The sequence below is a fragment of the Nicotiana tomentosiformis genome, chromosome 2, assembly GCF_000390325.3.
Source record: "Nicotiana tomentosiformis chromosome 2, ASM39032v3, whole genome shotgun sequence".
NCBI lineage: Eukaryota > Viridiplantae > Streptophyta > Magnoliopsida > Solanales > Solanaceae > Nicotiana > Nicotiana tomentosiformis.
In genome coordinates this window covers 92,944,884-92,961,598 of record NC_090813.1, presented here as the reverse complement: position 1 = coordinate 92,961,598, position 16,715 = coordinate 92,944,884, and the positions used below count along the sequence as shown (strand labels likewise).

General features: G+C 37.8%; 1 protein-coding gene across 1 annotated transcript; it reads left to right on the top strand.

Annotated features, from left to right (window-relative positions):
• The first annotated feature begins 8,491 nt into the window (after nt 1-8,491).
• LOC104089906 (ubiquitin-conjugating enzyme E2 2) lies at nt 8,492-14,727 on the top strand. Its single transcript, XM_009594917.4, has 7 exons — nt 8,492-8,636; nt 8,905-9,039; nt 9,128-9,153; nt 9,793-9,882; nt 12,691-12,779; nt 13,835-14,001; nt 14,424-14,727. Exons 2-6 carry the CDS (start codon nt 8,915-8,917, stop codon nt 13,961-13,963), a joined length of 459 nt encoding a protein of 152 aa, XP_009593212.1. The 5' UTR covers nt 8,492-8,636; nt 8,905-8,914; the 3' UTR covers nt 13,964-14,001; nt 14,424-14,727.
• Nucleotides 14,728-16,715: the final 1,988 nt, after the last annotated feature.

Below are 16,715 nucleotides of genomic sequence, written 5' to 3'. Positions count from 1 at the left end.
CTTATACTTATGAAATGCCTGAATATCGACCACAAACACGCCAAGTGCATAATACAACCCTAGGGAGACGGATAGCGACATACGCTACAAAACCCAAGCACGACTAAGGTGCAATAAATGACCTAGATCTCGAGAGCCATCCTGCTCATATAACACCACAAGCTACACAGGATCACAACACACGTGCGAATAATTAAGCCGTCCCAGAACCCACCTTGCACAATAGAGTATTACATGGAATAGCTGGCGACGGTAATAACATCCAATGCCCGAAGACTCCTCTATAAGGAAAGGTATGCTGAATGAACACATCTGACTTAACGTAGAGCACACATTCACATTAGACCCATCAACGGACCTCAAGCCGATTCTGATCATACCATACTGGGCCACAACCTTCCAAGGATCCACAATGGCCTTATTCATGACACACACGAGCAACCGTCTAATCCGGAACAAACCTCCACAGTCCACAACCAAGGAATAGAGCACCTTCCAAGCATAAACTCTTACATTAGCGATAGTACCATGATCTTCATACTTGGTTTCAATCCTTAACAATCAAGTGACTAACATGTTACACTTATACTGTCTTCCCGTGGGTTATACGCCCATGACCTTCCGTAACAGGTAGCATAGTCTGCACATCTACACCTCCAACCGTATAAATTCTGTAGTTCAAATCAAGAATCCACAAATTAATAAGCAGTGCCTCTTCCACAAAACACCATTCTCAGGCAACACTGAGATAATGCCAGCTTACTTTGAACACCTAAATTCTCCCTTGTCCATCCGAGCTCGTGACATTTTCGTCAACACCGAGCCGCGACCTTGATCCTCAACTTCCAATTCCCATGCTGCTCTATGCACATATCATGCCGCTACACGAGTGTACAAGAATTCATCATAACTCCTGAACTACTCGTAGAATAAACACTTAATTGGCTAGAACCTTTCACTTAGCTGATTTCAAAAGAACCATTGCAACACTCAGTTGAATCCCATAACCATAGAAAATACAAACCTCAAGTCGTGGTCTAAATCGTCATAACTCTTTCGGGATCCATTTACACATAACGAGGACATTAGAATCAAATACCTCCTAAATCAATCAAATTATGGCGGTTGTCAAGCCCACATGTACAACCACCAACCACCTGTATAACTTACACGCTGAAGGAACTGATCATTGCCACAATCATGTTGATTCAAACCATTACTAACCGACCCCACTTCTTTCAATTTACTCTTGACTTGCCATAGAAATAATAATAGCTCCATCCGAGAATATAACAAAACTCAACAACACTCCTCCCGAGTGACCTAATTCACGAGACCACATCATCTCAATACCCATGAACCATCTCATACCCTCCTCATATGCACAATAGCATCTCAAACTGGTACACCCATTCTAAAAGACCTTCCGCAAATTCGAAATTATTTCTCCCATTTTTCCAATACTGCCCCGTAGACCCGATGATAATATAGAAAACTCCCCAAGTATTCTTTACACTCTGCTGCAAAATCCTGGTCTTTGGCCATATAATGAACCCATTAGAACTAATGTTGAGAGTCACCCGCTCTGACTTGGTCCCGTATATAAGCCAAACTCTAGTACACTGTCAGCACATGAACACTCTCAATGAAGCAACCAGATAAATTATTTTCCTTGTACATCACATCCACAAGAAGCATAAACTCTAGCTCTTCCCAAAACCTGGGCATGAATCGATAAAGCAAAATATAGCACACATTCATCCAGTCATTTGCTCGAATTACCCCTGATGTTTTCTTTTCTTAGTCATAAATATCCACCAATGCACCGATAACCAGAAATTGTACAAGCAGGCAACCACGTGATCCAATCGTAGACGGTGGGCTCCCCCACTTAGCTTTAAGCTACCATCACATAATGTAGAACCCACAAAGATTCCTCCTTCTCAATTACCTTGATCTCGCACCGTCAACTCGCCAAATTTATCGTTGTCCCTTGTTAAAGTTTTCATGAACATTCTGAATTATCAGCCACAATCGTATGTTCGACCCTCTGCCGGGTAGTAGGTAGAACTCTTCGTAGAAACTTCATCAAAATCACGCAACCGCTAATCTGCTCATAAGAGATAACCCACCTGTAGAAATCCATACCGACATCTTCCAACGACGTTGCACTGGTTACAACTACTACAAAATCAGTAAACCCTCCTGAGCCCATGCTCGTCCACCGGCTGTACAAGCCTGCCCATTACCCATTGACATCAACTGAAAGTCCGACAATACATTCCAAACTCAAAGTCATGTTGCATCCAAAACGATAATCAAGTTTTCACACCCCTCTTCATTTTAAGCAAACTCATTTCTGCTATATTCAATCTTCCTCAGTACAGTAGCCTCCATCCCAAATAAAATCAGTAGACCTAGTCACTTTCCACCATGACTCCCAAATCGCTCTAAACTTTCTCAAGGCACGCGGCTATCCTACCATAGAATCCATACGCTACTCTGTCACTCCCACTTCGCTTAAACCATCTCCTTAAGCAACTTCTCGACCTCTGCTGTTCATACTTGACCTTCTAGCAATTCAACCACTGTGGGACACCTCCCACCATGTCCTTCATCCTCCTTTACTGCCAAATTACTGTCTCAAATCATAATCCATCTTTGTAGAACCCGAACGGGTAAATTTCCACCAACTCCAAGCCTCCTCAAGATCGTTTTTCTCGAGCCATTCACTATCGCGATCCATAATTGAGCAACCTACCATTCACAACAACACAACACGGTAACAACGCACGGACATCATAACAATCTGTGCACAACCTCAAAACCATAGGCAATACTGATACAAGGCTGAGATGACAGAACACCCTTCCACAAGAAGACGATAATAACTCGCTCGAATATGCAGGGAGAAACATCCTGCTCCACGTATGCAGTACCGCTACAACTCCTCGATGCCCAATTGACACGAGCGCTCAACATCGTATAAGAATGAGTAGGAAGGGAATGAAGTCATAAGCTTCAATGGAAATCAAATCGCACGATGAGGAATCAAGAAGGAAGTGCTCCTAACAGCCATGTAGCCTCTCGAAGATAAGTACACACGTCTCCGTACCGATCTGCAAGACTCTACTAGACTTGCTCATGACTCGTGAGACCCAAGTGAACCTAGAGCTCTGATACCAAGCTGTCACGAACCAAAATCCAATGTAGGTCGTGATAGCGCCTAACATCGCCGTCAGGCAAGCCAACGGTGATTAATCAAATTAGTTACTCATTTTATTATTTTCGAAATCATGAATCCCATTAAATAAGTAGAGTAAAATCTGGTATTCGTAGAAAACCCATGATTTTATTTTTTAATTTCCGTATAAAATATAAATTACAAGGTGAAATGATAATAATTACATAACGAACAGCCAGTAGGAACCCCCAAAACTTGGTGTCACAATTCCACGAGCATCTATTAAGGAGTGCAATAATAATACAATATTTGTTTGGAATACAAGTTAGACATGAGAATATAAATAACTCTGATGGAGACATTGTATGAGGCAGATCGTAACATGGAATGCAACTCACTATAAAGTCCCTGCAACAGCCGCTCCTTTGCGCCCAAAAGACCATATATATATATATATATATATATATATATATATATATATATATATATATATATATATATATATATATATATATATATATATATATATATATATGCACAATAAGTGCAACAAGGGTATCATGAGTACGTAAATCAATGCGTACCTAGTAAGTATCTAGCCTAACCCAGAGAAGTAGTGACGAGGGGTTGACATCGATACTTACTAGTGGTCTAATAACTCAAATACAATAGGAAGTAAACAAATATACGACAGGGTAATAAACAATATAAACAAATACAGGTACATGGTATAATCCTCCTCTAAACAGTAAATTCAAGCTCTCAATTGTCAGTTACCTCCTCAAACGGAGTATATATGAAATGGATCTCACCAAATAGGTCGTCACAACTCAAATCAGGAAAACACACGGATACACTGGTTTTTTGTCAAATATTACGCACGACGCTGCCGAGGCGAACAACCGATCCCATAAGAGCATTTTATAGAAATGCCGAGGCGTACGACCCGATCCCATAATAATGTGTACACCGCCGAGGATCGAACGACACAAACCATAAATGCATCTATTATACTGTCGAGGCGAACGCCTCGCTCCCATAAGAGTATGGTACATAATCTTGCGAGGTGATCGATCCGATCCTATTAGAGTAAGAAGCTTTAACGGGTCCTTGACCCCACTCACGAATAAACGTGTAAGTTATAAACTTTAAGAAAAGCTTTGCGATGAAAACGCACAACGCCAGAGGAATTCATAAGGGAAGCACAAATTATTCTGCGAATTATCACGTAGCTCGTCACATGTCTACAATAGCGAGTCTATCACCCTATGCAAGTTTAGTCTCAAGTCGTAACGCGAAATAAAGGAATTAAACGAGCAAAGATGACTCAAATAGTACAATTATAGCATGGCATGAACCTAAGTTTATCCGGACATAATCAGGAATTTTAGCATACGCACAGACACTCGTCACCTCATACGTATGTAGCTCCCACAACATGTAGCACATAAGAATATAACACCTACGGGATAAATTCCCCCTCACAGGGTTAGACACGAGACTTACCTCGCTCCGAAGTTCTATAACCGACTCCAACACCACTCTAACACCTCAAACCGATGCTCGTCACTCCAAAACTAGTCAAACAATGTTCAAAGCAATAAAAATATACTCTAATACTCGTAATAAATTAATTTATAACAATTTTCAACTTCGTTCGAAAAGTAAATAAAGTCAACCCCCAGGCCCACATGCCCGTAACCCGACAAAACTCACAAAATCCGATAACCCATTCAGTTACGAGTCCAACTATACTAGTTTCACTCAAATCCGACTCTGAATCGACGTTCAAAACTTAAAAATTCACTCTATGAAACTTTAGACAAAAACTCCCAATTTCTGTTTTTAAATCATCAACCAAAGGCCAAAAACGAGGATATATTCATGAAATATAATCAAAACCGAGTAGAGAACACTTACCCCAATTCACATGGCTAAAATCGCTTCAATCCGTTCTTCATAGCTCCAAATATGATAAAATGGCTGAAACCCCCAAAATATAGCTTCTAGCTAGGTATTTACCCTTCGTGATTGCGGAAAAATGCTTCGCGATCGCGAAACACAACTTTTCTCAGCTCAAAATTGCCCTTCGTGATCGCGGAAAACCAATTGCGATCGCAAAGAACAAGCTGCCCAACTCCTCCAGACAGCCTAGAGTATAATGGCAATAATATTTTGTACAAAACTCCAAATGACAAATGGTTTGACTTTCTGAAAACTAGACACCAACGACTACAACTTGTATTTTTAGATCATCTCCAAATTCCTTATAGATTGCAACATATGAGCTTCCAAAGTCAGCCGTGTGTAGCATATTAGTGGTCTAATAACTCAAATATAGTAGAAAATAAACAAATATACGGCAGGGTAATAAACAGTATAAACAAATATATGTACGTGGCACAATCCTCCTCTAAACAGTAAATTCAAGCTCTCAATTATCAATTACCTCCTCAACCGGAGTATATATGAAATGGACCTCACCAGATAGGTTCGTTACAACTCAAATCAGGAAAACACACGGATACACTGGGTTCTTGTCAAATATTACGCACGACGCTGCCCGAGGCGAACAACCCGATCTCATAAAAGCATTTTATAAAAATGCCGAGTTGTACGGCCCGATCCCATAATAATATGTACACCGCCGAGGGTCGAAGGACACGAACCATAGATGCGTCTATTATGTTGCCGAGGCGAACGATCCGCTCCCATAACAGTGTGGTATATAATCCTGCCGAGGCGATCAACCCGATCCTATTAGAGTAAGAAGCTTTAACGGGTTCTTGACCTCACTCACGAATAAAAGTGTGAGTTATAAACTTTAAGGAAAGCTTTGCGATGAAAACGCACAACGCAAGAGGAATTCATAAGGGAAGCACAAATTATTCCGCGGATTATCAAGTAGCTCGTCACATCTCTACAATAGCGAGTCTATCACTCTAGGCAAGTCTAGTCTTAAGTCGTAATGCGAAATAAAGGAATTAAACGAGCAAAGATGACTCAAATAGTACAATTATAGCATGGCACGAACCTAAGTTTATCTGGACATAATCAGGAATTTTAGCATACGCACGGACACTCGTCATCTCATACGTGTGTAGCTCCCACAACATGTAGCACATAGGAATATAACACCTACGGGGTAAATTCCCCCTTATAGGGTTAGATACGAGACTTACCTCGCTCCGAAGATCCATAACCGACTTCAACGCCACTCTAACACCTCAAACCAATGCTCGTCGCTCCAAAACTAGTCAAACAATGTGCAAAGCAATAAAAATATACTCTAATACTCAAAATAAATCAATTTATAACAATTTTCAACTCCACTCTAAAAGTCAATAAAGTCAACCCCTGGGGCCCACATGCCCGGAACCTCACAAAACTCATAAAATCCGACAACCCATTCAGTTACGAGTCCAACCATACTAGTTTCACTCAAATCCGACTCCGAATCGACGTTAAAACTCAAAAATTCACTCTATGAAGCTTTAGATAACCCCCACCCCCCTAATTTCTCATTTTAAATCATCAATCAAATGCCAAAAATGAGGATAGATTCATGAAATATAATCAAAACCGAGTAGAGAATACTTACCCCAATTCATATGGCGAAAATCGCTTAAAATATTGCTTCAATCCGAGCTCTATAGTTCCAGATATGATAAAATGGATGAAACCCCCGAATATAGCTTCTGCTCAGGTATTTACCCTTCGCGATCGTGAAGCACAATTTTTCTCACCTCAAAATTGCCCTTCGCGATCACGGAAAACCAATAGCGATCGCGAAGAACAAGCTGTCTAACTCCTCTAGACAGCCTCTAGTATAATGGTCATAATATTTTATACAAAACTCCAAATGATAAATGGTTTGACTTTCTGAAAACTAGACACCAACGTCTACAATTTATATTTTTGGATCATCTCCCAAATCCTTATAGATTGCAAGATATGAGCTTCCAAAATTAGCTTGTGCAGCAGAAATTTCTTCTTCGCGAATGCGATTCACAAACCCCTTTCTCCCATCTTGCTCTTCACGAACGCGTCGAATGTCCGCGATAGCGATGCACACTGCTGTAGCAAAAAATCAGCAATTAAAATTGGCCAAGAAATGGTCCGAAAACTACCCTGAAACTCACCCGAACCCCTCAGAACCCCGTACGAACATACCAACAAGTCCCAATATCTTATACAAACTTATCCAAAGGTTCGAAATGCCACAAAAAACATAAAAATATGAATCGACGATAAAAATCTTTCTTTCAACTTTCAAACTTTTAAACTTCAACGAACACGTCCGAATTATATCAAAACATTACGGAATGACGCCAAACTTTACGCACAAGTCACAAATCAAGATACGAACCTATTGCAAGGCTCGGAACCCCAGTAGAACATCGATATCACCAAAGTCCACCTCAAACCAAACTTAGAAAATTCTAAAACCTTCAAAATGCCAACTTTCCACAATAAGTGCCGAAATGATACCAGACGACCCGATACTCAACCCGAACATAGTCAACATACGCCTAAGTCCGAAATTATCATACGAACCTATTGGAACCTTCAAATCCCGATTCCGAGATCGTTTACTCAAAAGTCAAACCTTAGCTAATTCTTCCAACTTAAAGCTTCCGAAATTAGAATTTTCCATCAAAATCAGCTCTGAACTTCCCGAAATTCGATTCTGACTACGCGTACAAGTCATAAAACATGAAGTGAAACTACCCAAGGCCTCAAACCCCCGAGCGACGCGCTAGAGCTCAAAACGACTGATCGAGTCGTTACAAATAGGTAATAAGACCCCGCAAAGTTGAAGTGTGCACTTGAGAAAACGGGATAAGTTGAAAGGGGTACTTAAAGTCTCTCTCTCTCTCTCTCTCCCACACACACACACACATATATATATATATATATATATATATATATATATATATATATATATATATATATATATTCTCTCTACCTATACAAATGTATTTTTATCTAAGTGAGTCTCAAATTATATGTTATTAAAAAATAAAATAAAGAATTCGACAAAAAAATTGAGATGCTAAAATTAAATTTTTTTATGTCATTTTATTATGACATTAAAATTTGTTTAAACCTAAATAGTCAACCAGTCAAAAAAATAGTGGCCGGTATATATATATATATATATATATATATATATATAAAAAATATATCCGCGGGACTTTAGCTAATTTTTGTTGAATGTATAACTTTTCCATTTTAAAAAGTGTCCACGTAATCACACTATCAGGCTATTAGCTGTACGTACGCGCATCTGATGTATCAGGTCACGTATCTCACCAGCTTACATATCACGCAAACTCAGTATCTTCATTTCCTATAAGCAGGTGACGCACAAGAAACTCTCAAGTCTTCATCCAAGCTCAATTACAATCTCATCGATTCTCTTTGAAATTCTTGCCGCTTCATCACTCAGGTAATTTAATCTCCCTCATTTTCACATGAACCCTAGTTTAATCAATGGTGATGTCTTGGACTATAATGTATGCAATAATTTCATGTTTTTGTGGATCTAGGGTTTCCTAGTTTTACTGTTTTTGACTCGGTTCGATTTATTGGCATGTGATTGCCTTATAATCTAAACTGCTACGTTAATTTTAGTGGCTTATTAGTGTAGGGAGCTGAACTTTTGATTTTCTAAAATTGAATTTAGCAAGTTGATGAATTGTGAGTTGTGGGATTAGGTGGTCAGGGATGTCGACGCCGGCGAGGAAAAGATTGATGAGGGATTTTAAGAGGTTACAGCAGGATCCTCCTGCCGGCATCAGTGGTGCTCCTTTTGACAACAATATTATGCTCTGGAATGCTGTTATATTCGGGTATCTGCAGGATTCTCTGCATCATTTTTTCTACTTTCTGCTGTAATTTCTTTGTACTTATGAACTTTCTTTTTTCTTTGAAATGCAGTCCTGATGACACACCTTGGGATGGAGGTGAGGAAATTGTTGCTCAGTTACCAGTCTTTTCTCTCTCTTCATATTTATGCTTAAAATACGAACAGAAGCATTACGTTGAATCTTAGTCCATCATATAGATAGTTAGATACCTCCTAAGAAATATTTACTCAATCAAATGCCACTTGCAGTTTTCTACTTTACTTTGTCATTTTTATATTCCTTATGAATGCATAAATCGCGCAGTGAGTGTTTTGTAAAGGGCAATTATCACTTGACTGTGGATGAAACATACTTGTGTGGATCTCATCACTTCCATTTAAGTAATGCATATTAGCTTAGTCCACTTTGTGCTTCTTGATGCTGAGATGCTCCCATTCTCCTAATGAAGAAGGTTTCTAGGAATCTGTTTCTGTGGTGCATGATAATATTCTGATCCAGTCTGTGCTGAATATTCTTATTTGCTTTTAGGTGGTTAAGGTAGTTAGTCATTTATAAAAACATTGATTGTCATTATTAAGATTTGCTCTCACTTTTCTTTTCCATCCTTGTTGTTCCTCTTTCAATGAAATGAAGGATGAGCAGGCGCCTCTAGTTTATATGGACAAGAACCATCATAATTTACAGTCATGCCCTTCCACCCCAGTTTTGACTATTAAATATGTGTTCTATCTACAGGTACGTTTAAGCTCACACTTCAATTTACGGAGGATTACCCCAACAAGCCTCCAACTGTGCGGTTTATTTCCAGGATGTTCCATCCAAATAGTAAGTAGCCCAAGTAATTTTGCTTCATCTTTCTCTCCCTCTTTCTTCACGTAGTTGTACTTCTTAGAAAAGGTAAAATTTCAAACTTCTTAGAAAAGGTAAAATTTCAACTTTAAGCTTAGGTTGTTTGATTGAGTTTATCTTGATAGTTTTTTTGTAGGAAGTGGCGTGACGATTAGTAGTATTGACAAGAGGTTATAGAAATTCAGAGACCTTTTAGTATAGTTAGTATTGCGTCTCACACCATGTACCTCGAGAAGGAAGCTAGCTTCTTAGGCGTTTTATATCCCACATGGCCTCACCTTCTGCATCAACCCTTCAATTCCCATTTCAGTCAATTCCTTGTAGTGTGCTCTCTCCTTCTGTATCATCCTATCATGCCTTCACCACCAATAGGCCATTTCATATATCCTGTGAAGAAATTCCTCAATCTTCTATTATTCCTAATCCTGTATTGCTAGTCTAACATCACCGGTCTCTCCGAGAGCTAATTCTGATGCCATCACTCACTGTAATACCTATATAATATAGAATGTCCTTATAAGGAATGTAGAAAATTGTTTTTCTCCTTCATTTGTCTCAATCCATATTTGACTATTAGCATTGTTCTTCACAAAACATTCTCCTCCTTTAAAAATCTCAATATCCAACCATTCCAGACATATAGTATGTGGTATGCACTTATATTAGATAACACATTTGGTAATTTAATTCACTCCTTAACTCTTTAAGAAAGTATTGACTCCATCTAGTCAACCTTTGCAAAGGTCGGCCCAAATCTTTATCCTTGAACTTAAATGAGTGGTAATCCCTTATCTATACTATATTAAAAGCACGAAGGCACTTAGCAAAATATCGTTCATCTTTTTTACCCTTTTAAAATAGAATTCACACTAGACAAAATAGTCATTTAATTATTTTCCTAATATTTAGCATTTTAAAGTCAACTAAAACTTTGCTTATCAAAGTTTTCCTTATTTGAACGACCACACACGAAATGCTAATATTTAGGACATCAAAATTAATTAAGTTTACCTTATATAATACTATAATATTGTAATATCAAAAATATAAATGTTACGTATTATATTTCCTAAGAATAGCTTGACCATAATTTGAAACTAACAAAGGCAGCAAAATTTTGATATTAAAATGAATAAATAATTGAGCTCTTAATTAACTGATTAGAGAAAATACTCAATTCAATTCTTTTTCAACTTCATCATATAAGTAAATTTATTTTGTAAGCTGACAGATAACTTTTGAAAGAAAACTTGAGAAGTGTACTTCATGTTCAAATAATCTAATTTAAGAGGAGATAAAGAGATATATCAGTACGATCTTATCATTTCACTTATTTGTATCTAGCATATGCTAATTAATCCAAAAATAAAGAAGACAATTGAATAACTTCGGCAAGTGGGGACAAAGCAAGAAATCATAATAAATCATTTGAGAATTGATGTAGGACATAATTTCTTCTTTTAAGCTTGCTAAATAGGGTTATTATTTTTTGGATATTATATATTTTTTGTAATATTTTTAATAACTCATACACATTGGTTAATCTGGATTTGGAATATTTGAAAGTTATGTACTCATGAATATAGGATACGCGCACAAAGTGCGTACCCTGAGACCAGTATATGTAATAGGCAATTTCTTTGTTGCAGTGTTAATGAGTCGTTTAATGTGACACTTTTTTCCCAATGATTATGATTGGTTGATGGAAATATTGCAGAAATCTTGGTAATTACTGTGGCTTACAGTTAATTACTGTGGCTTACAGTAATTCTCTGTTTCTTGAAATTCTTGAATAGGAGAGAATTAGTCATATTCTGGTAGCTTTATTGAATGTGTTTTGTTATTCATGTGAGTATTGAGTTATGTATGTGTTAAGACCTATAGCTTAGTATATGTCCCAACTTATATTATTCCACGTACTGTACTGCTTGTTAGTTGAAATTCTTGTTTTGCTACACCTATTTTTCTTTTCTTCCATTTTCACCAGACCAAGCAATACGAGTACCATAAATTAAACATGCACTCTTACACGTTTTTGCAAACTAAGACCGCCTTACCCGTGCCATTGCTTGTATTTTGCCTCACATAGCCTTGCCTTAGCTATTGAGACTCCTTGCTATCATTCCGCCAACGCTCCAGCCTTAGCCCACTTTCGGATACAAGCACTACACAGACATGGGTACAAGTTATTACAAAAAGGAACTCTTTCCTAAGTTAAACATGCACTCTTACACGTTTTTAGCCGCGTTTCTGCCTTGTCTTTGTCAATACTTGTCTTTTGTGTTCATAGCAAAGTGGGAAACAAGAGAGAAACGTGAGGGTTGAGGGTTTCTAAGTGTTTCCGAAAAGCAGTTCTGTTAAGCTCTGATATCAGTTTATCAGAGCACTTTCATAGCCCACTCAGTCAAAATCACAGGTCGTGCAATAGCTGACCAAGAAAAAGGGAACATGAAGATTACATGCCAAAGCAGTGGGCTGTTGTATTTTGACCAAACAGCCCATGCAATCTGAGCAATGTAATCTATAATGTTCAAGTATTGGCTTTTTGAGAGAGTTGATCTAATGTGTTTATACCAATTAGGTTTATGTCTTTATCTTTCATTTGTGCCATTGTGCAGAAGTTAATCCTAGATCTCTCACGCCATTCAAAATGGCTACTTCTTGCCTTTTGTATTAGCCTCGATTCTACTCTACTTATCATAAAAAGACTTGATTCTACTTTGTCATGCAAAGCGAAAATTTGACTTTGGTTTTGCTGAGTTCTCATACTTATCTATTGCTCAGTTTATGCCGATGGAAGTATATGCTTGGACATACTGCAAAATCAGTGGAGTCCTATATATGACGTAGCTGCTATACTTACTTCAATCCAGGTACATTGAGATTGTTATTAAATGTACATCATTATGCCTTGTGTCTATACAGAATATTGGAGAAACATATCATGAAGATCATCTTTCATTTTATTCCCTTGGTGTGTGTGCGCGTGTGTGTGTTTCCATGCAGAATAATGGACATCCTAGTGATGGCATTTATTTTAGACGCATCATAGACCATCTCTTTTGTCCCCACCTTGATTAGCTTTGTAGCTTGGTGTCCTTTTGTATTTCATATTCTGCACTAGTAGTATACCACTATTAAGACATGATATTCTTGGTGGTTAAGTAGCTCTTTGGCTGTAGGTGTTAGTGGACACTTAATGATTGAGTTATGTGTTCCTTTGCATTTCTCTGCTTGAACTGGTGGGGGGGTAGTGTACAATGATGAGAACAGGATATCTGTTATTTTGGATAAGTTGGGAATGCAGGCTTCGTTATTTGGTTCAAATTAGATGATAAAATATGTTCATAGATTACTATATACTGTGCTTGATATCATTTTCACTATTACTAGTAAATTAACTAATTTAATAAACTAATATTGTAACTGAAAAGAAGCAATCAAAAGCAAACAGGTCCTTGTTCTTAAATCATTGAATATGTATATAAATGCTGGAGTTTTTTTGGTGAAATTTATTTGGTTCAAGCAGTTTTTACTTAGGCTCAATTCTATCTGAGACACTGCTCAGTTGGTGCCTGTCTTACTTGGCTGCTCAAGACATTCTGTCTATTTCACTATGTTTCACCTAGGCACTAATCTTGGGAGTTCAAAAGATCTTCTGTCACTGCCATATTTTTGTTATCTTTCCATAAAGGTCCAGTTCAGTTTTTGGTTGTCAGTAGTGTTTTTATACCTTTTGTGATTCTTATCATTTGTTTTTAAAATTTAATCGATGTCTGGTGTGAGGCCAATATAGTCAAGTGAATTCTCATTAACCAAACTAGGTAGTGAAAACGTGGGCTGGAGTAAATGAAACTGAACTGAAAGCATTAGCATTAGCATCTCTGCTTGTAAACAGTCCCTAATGTGTGACTTTTTCCAAATGCAGTCTTTGCTCTGTGATCCAAACCCAAACTCGCCAGCTAATTCAGAAGCAGCACGCATGTTTAGTGAGAATAAGCGCGAGTACAACAGGAAGGTGCGTGAGATTGTTGAGCAGAGCTGGACAGCAGACTAAGATCTCTCAGGCTGAATCCTTTATGGGAGATTTTCCTGGTAGGGGTGCCTGTGTCTAGCTGAAAACTTTTCAGTGCTGTTGCTACATTAAAAATAAATGTAGCAGGAAATTGTCCTTTTATGTGTTGTAGGAACTCTGATTGCCTTTATCTTCATGTTCTGCTACTCGACCATGAGACATTGTACATATGATCTTTTGTATCCAAATTATTTGAAGCTCTCTTCTGTTGGTCCTATGAGACCGAATGAAAAATGGATAAACATCTGATATTTTTGTTTAGCAATTTAATTCCCTGTGAATGCAATATCATTCATCTATCATTGTCTGATGGAGCAAGTAAATAATAGGTAGATTTGGGCTTTTAACACCAAGTAATTGAGGAGATAGATAAGTCAAAAATCTTCTGCCTGTCTTGAGTGCCACTGTAAAGATCTAAGTTGCACACTAATTTTAATTTCAGGCCATAGGATCTGTTAAATGGGTATTGCAGATTTGCTGGACCATCAATGTTGAATTATCACCCAATATTGGATCTGCAGTGACTGTTGTAGTGCGGTTCTTAGTTGGAGGCGCTTACGATGACATCCAAAGGGATGGTTACATTTCTAGATGTTGCAAGAACTAGGTTGTGGTTTTACTTGCTGCAAATGTCAAACAATAATGAAACGTCGTGAAGGCATAGAATGTTTGCCTTTTTGTGTGGTCGCAGTAATTGAAGAGCTTGGGATTAAAAAAAATAGTACTAATTGAAGAGCATCTGGATTTAGGCGAGGTAGTGGCTATTGATCTTTTATTATTTGATTCCTAATTATAATCTTTTCCGTAGATGAGTTTTACAGGTGTGCAGCTGAAATACCCACTGCTTGGAAACCTACCTCCATGGTGTGTATTGACTAAGAAGAGCTATATAAGCAGTTAACTTTGTTTCAGCTGGTACGGCTGCTAATGATGAGCCAGGATTTGAGGCGAAAGAGCTCAGAAGATGGCTTGCCCATAGAAAGGAGGTTTTAGGGATTGGAAACAGCAACTGCTTTGATTTATACGCTTTTTCATGTTAATGTACTTAAATGACAAGATTCTATCTGGCAACATAAGATGATCACTAGATTAGGATATTTGGCTCTCTCGACCCTCGATTATTAAGATCTCTGTGTCACCTATAATTACCTTTGATAACGATTGTTTATTGTTTTGAAGTCCACATATTCATGATCGTTATATGTGTATGTGTATATTTTTCCTCACAACTTTCGGATTGAGGGTAAGCGGGAGACAACTGGATGATGCTCCTTATTGTTGTATTTAATCGCTGTCTTTTAGCTTGGCTGTCAGTTTTGTGTGACAGAAAATCCTATAATTGCCTTTATTTTTCTAAAGAAGCGAGTCGGTGAACGGTAACACTCGTGAAGTTGGTCACAAGGAAAACGCACAGTGGGATATGCGTTACTTACATTTTACAAGCATTTAAAACTGTCGGTGGACTCATTGGTATATACTGCTTGCCTCGCAACCAAATGAAACTCTATAATACATTCCATTGCTCTACGATTGAGACTGAGATTTCTCTCGTGATGTTGGTCACAAGGAAAACGCGCAGTGTGATGATGCGGAAAAAATAACCTTTCCCCCTTGGATACACAGTTGGTAAGTGTGTCATTACACTTGTTAAGCTAAGCTTGGCAATTTACGAGGATCTACCATTGTCGGTGGATTCATTGACATATACTCCTCGCCTTGTAAACATAGGGACCTCTACTACATTCATTGCTATACACGTCGTCTGTATTGTATGTTGAAGGGAACAAATAATTAACCCTTTGATATTTGAAATTTATTGGTTCATCTAATTTAAATTCGCGTCATAGAAAGCTTACTACGGTTTCAATGCTCTCTATCAAAAGGACTAGACTTTATTCTCAAGATTCGAACCATAAACTTTTAATTAAGAGGGGATGACTTTTTATTATTTCACGGTTCCACCACCGCTTAGTGGTAATGTAACATGCTATTACAATTGAATCTCATGTGCTGCACTACGTAGGTCTCTAAATGTATCATTGTTGACGAGCGACACCTGCTCAATCGAACAAGTAACTCTTACCTTTAACCTATTGTGTTGTTAGATGGTACAATCAGTCTCGATTCACTGAAGTATCATGATGGTAAAAAATAATAAAAGAAAAAGAGAATTTACTATCGTTCAGACATCAAGAATCCTTTATGAAGTTTATACGTTTAGGTTAGAGTTTGAAGCTATTCAATTCATCTAAAAGAGCCAACTAAGGAGTGATATTTTTGTCTGTTGATAAGGTCCTTTCTCTTATTTGCTTGTACAAAGAAAGAAGGAAAAAATAAAAAGAAGACAACCAATATATATAATATGTATTTGAATTTTTGACAGGGAAGTAGAAAGAATTATTTTTTTTGCTAACGGTAGTTAAAGATATTTGCTGCAATCCATTTGTAGTATAAAGAAAATTGGGAAACAAGATGAATATGCCGTTCGTTTGGCAAGTAAAAAAGAAAGCACATGGCCCTATAGGTAAGTTGAGGAATAATGAGAAGCCTCAGTTTGTTTGGTGTACCTAATGAACCAAAAAAAGGGGGACCGCAGCTTTAAATCATTACAAAGGTGCTTACTGATGGTTACTTGGATAGGGATGCGCTGTCTATGCTGCATTTATTCACCTTTGTCTTCAATTTTTTCTTTAGTTGGAGGTTTCTTCCTACAGCTTATTATATCGCTCTCATT

What these genes read in the sequence shown, in the direction of transcription:
- LOC104089906 (XM_009594917.4), top strand. Translation starts at nt 8,915, where the DNA reads ATGTCGACGCCGGCGAGGAAAAGATTGATGAGGGATTTTAAGAGGTTA. An exon ending in TGACACACCTTGGGATGGAG is followed by an intron (nt 9,154 to 9,792) that starts GTGAGGAAATTG and finishes TTCTATCTACAG; the next exon opens with GTACGTTTAAGCTCACACTT. An exon ending in CTATACTTACTTCAATCCAG is followed by an intron (nt 12,780 to 13,834) that starts GTACATTGAGAT and finishes TTCCAAATGCAG; the next exon opens with TCTTTGCTCTGTGATCCAAA.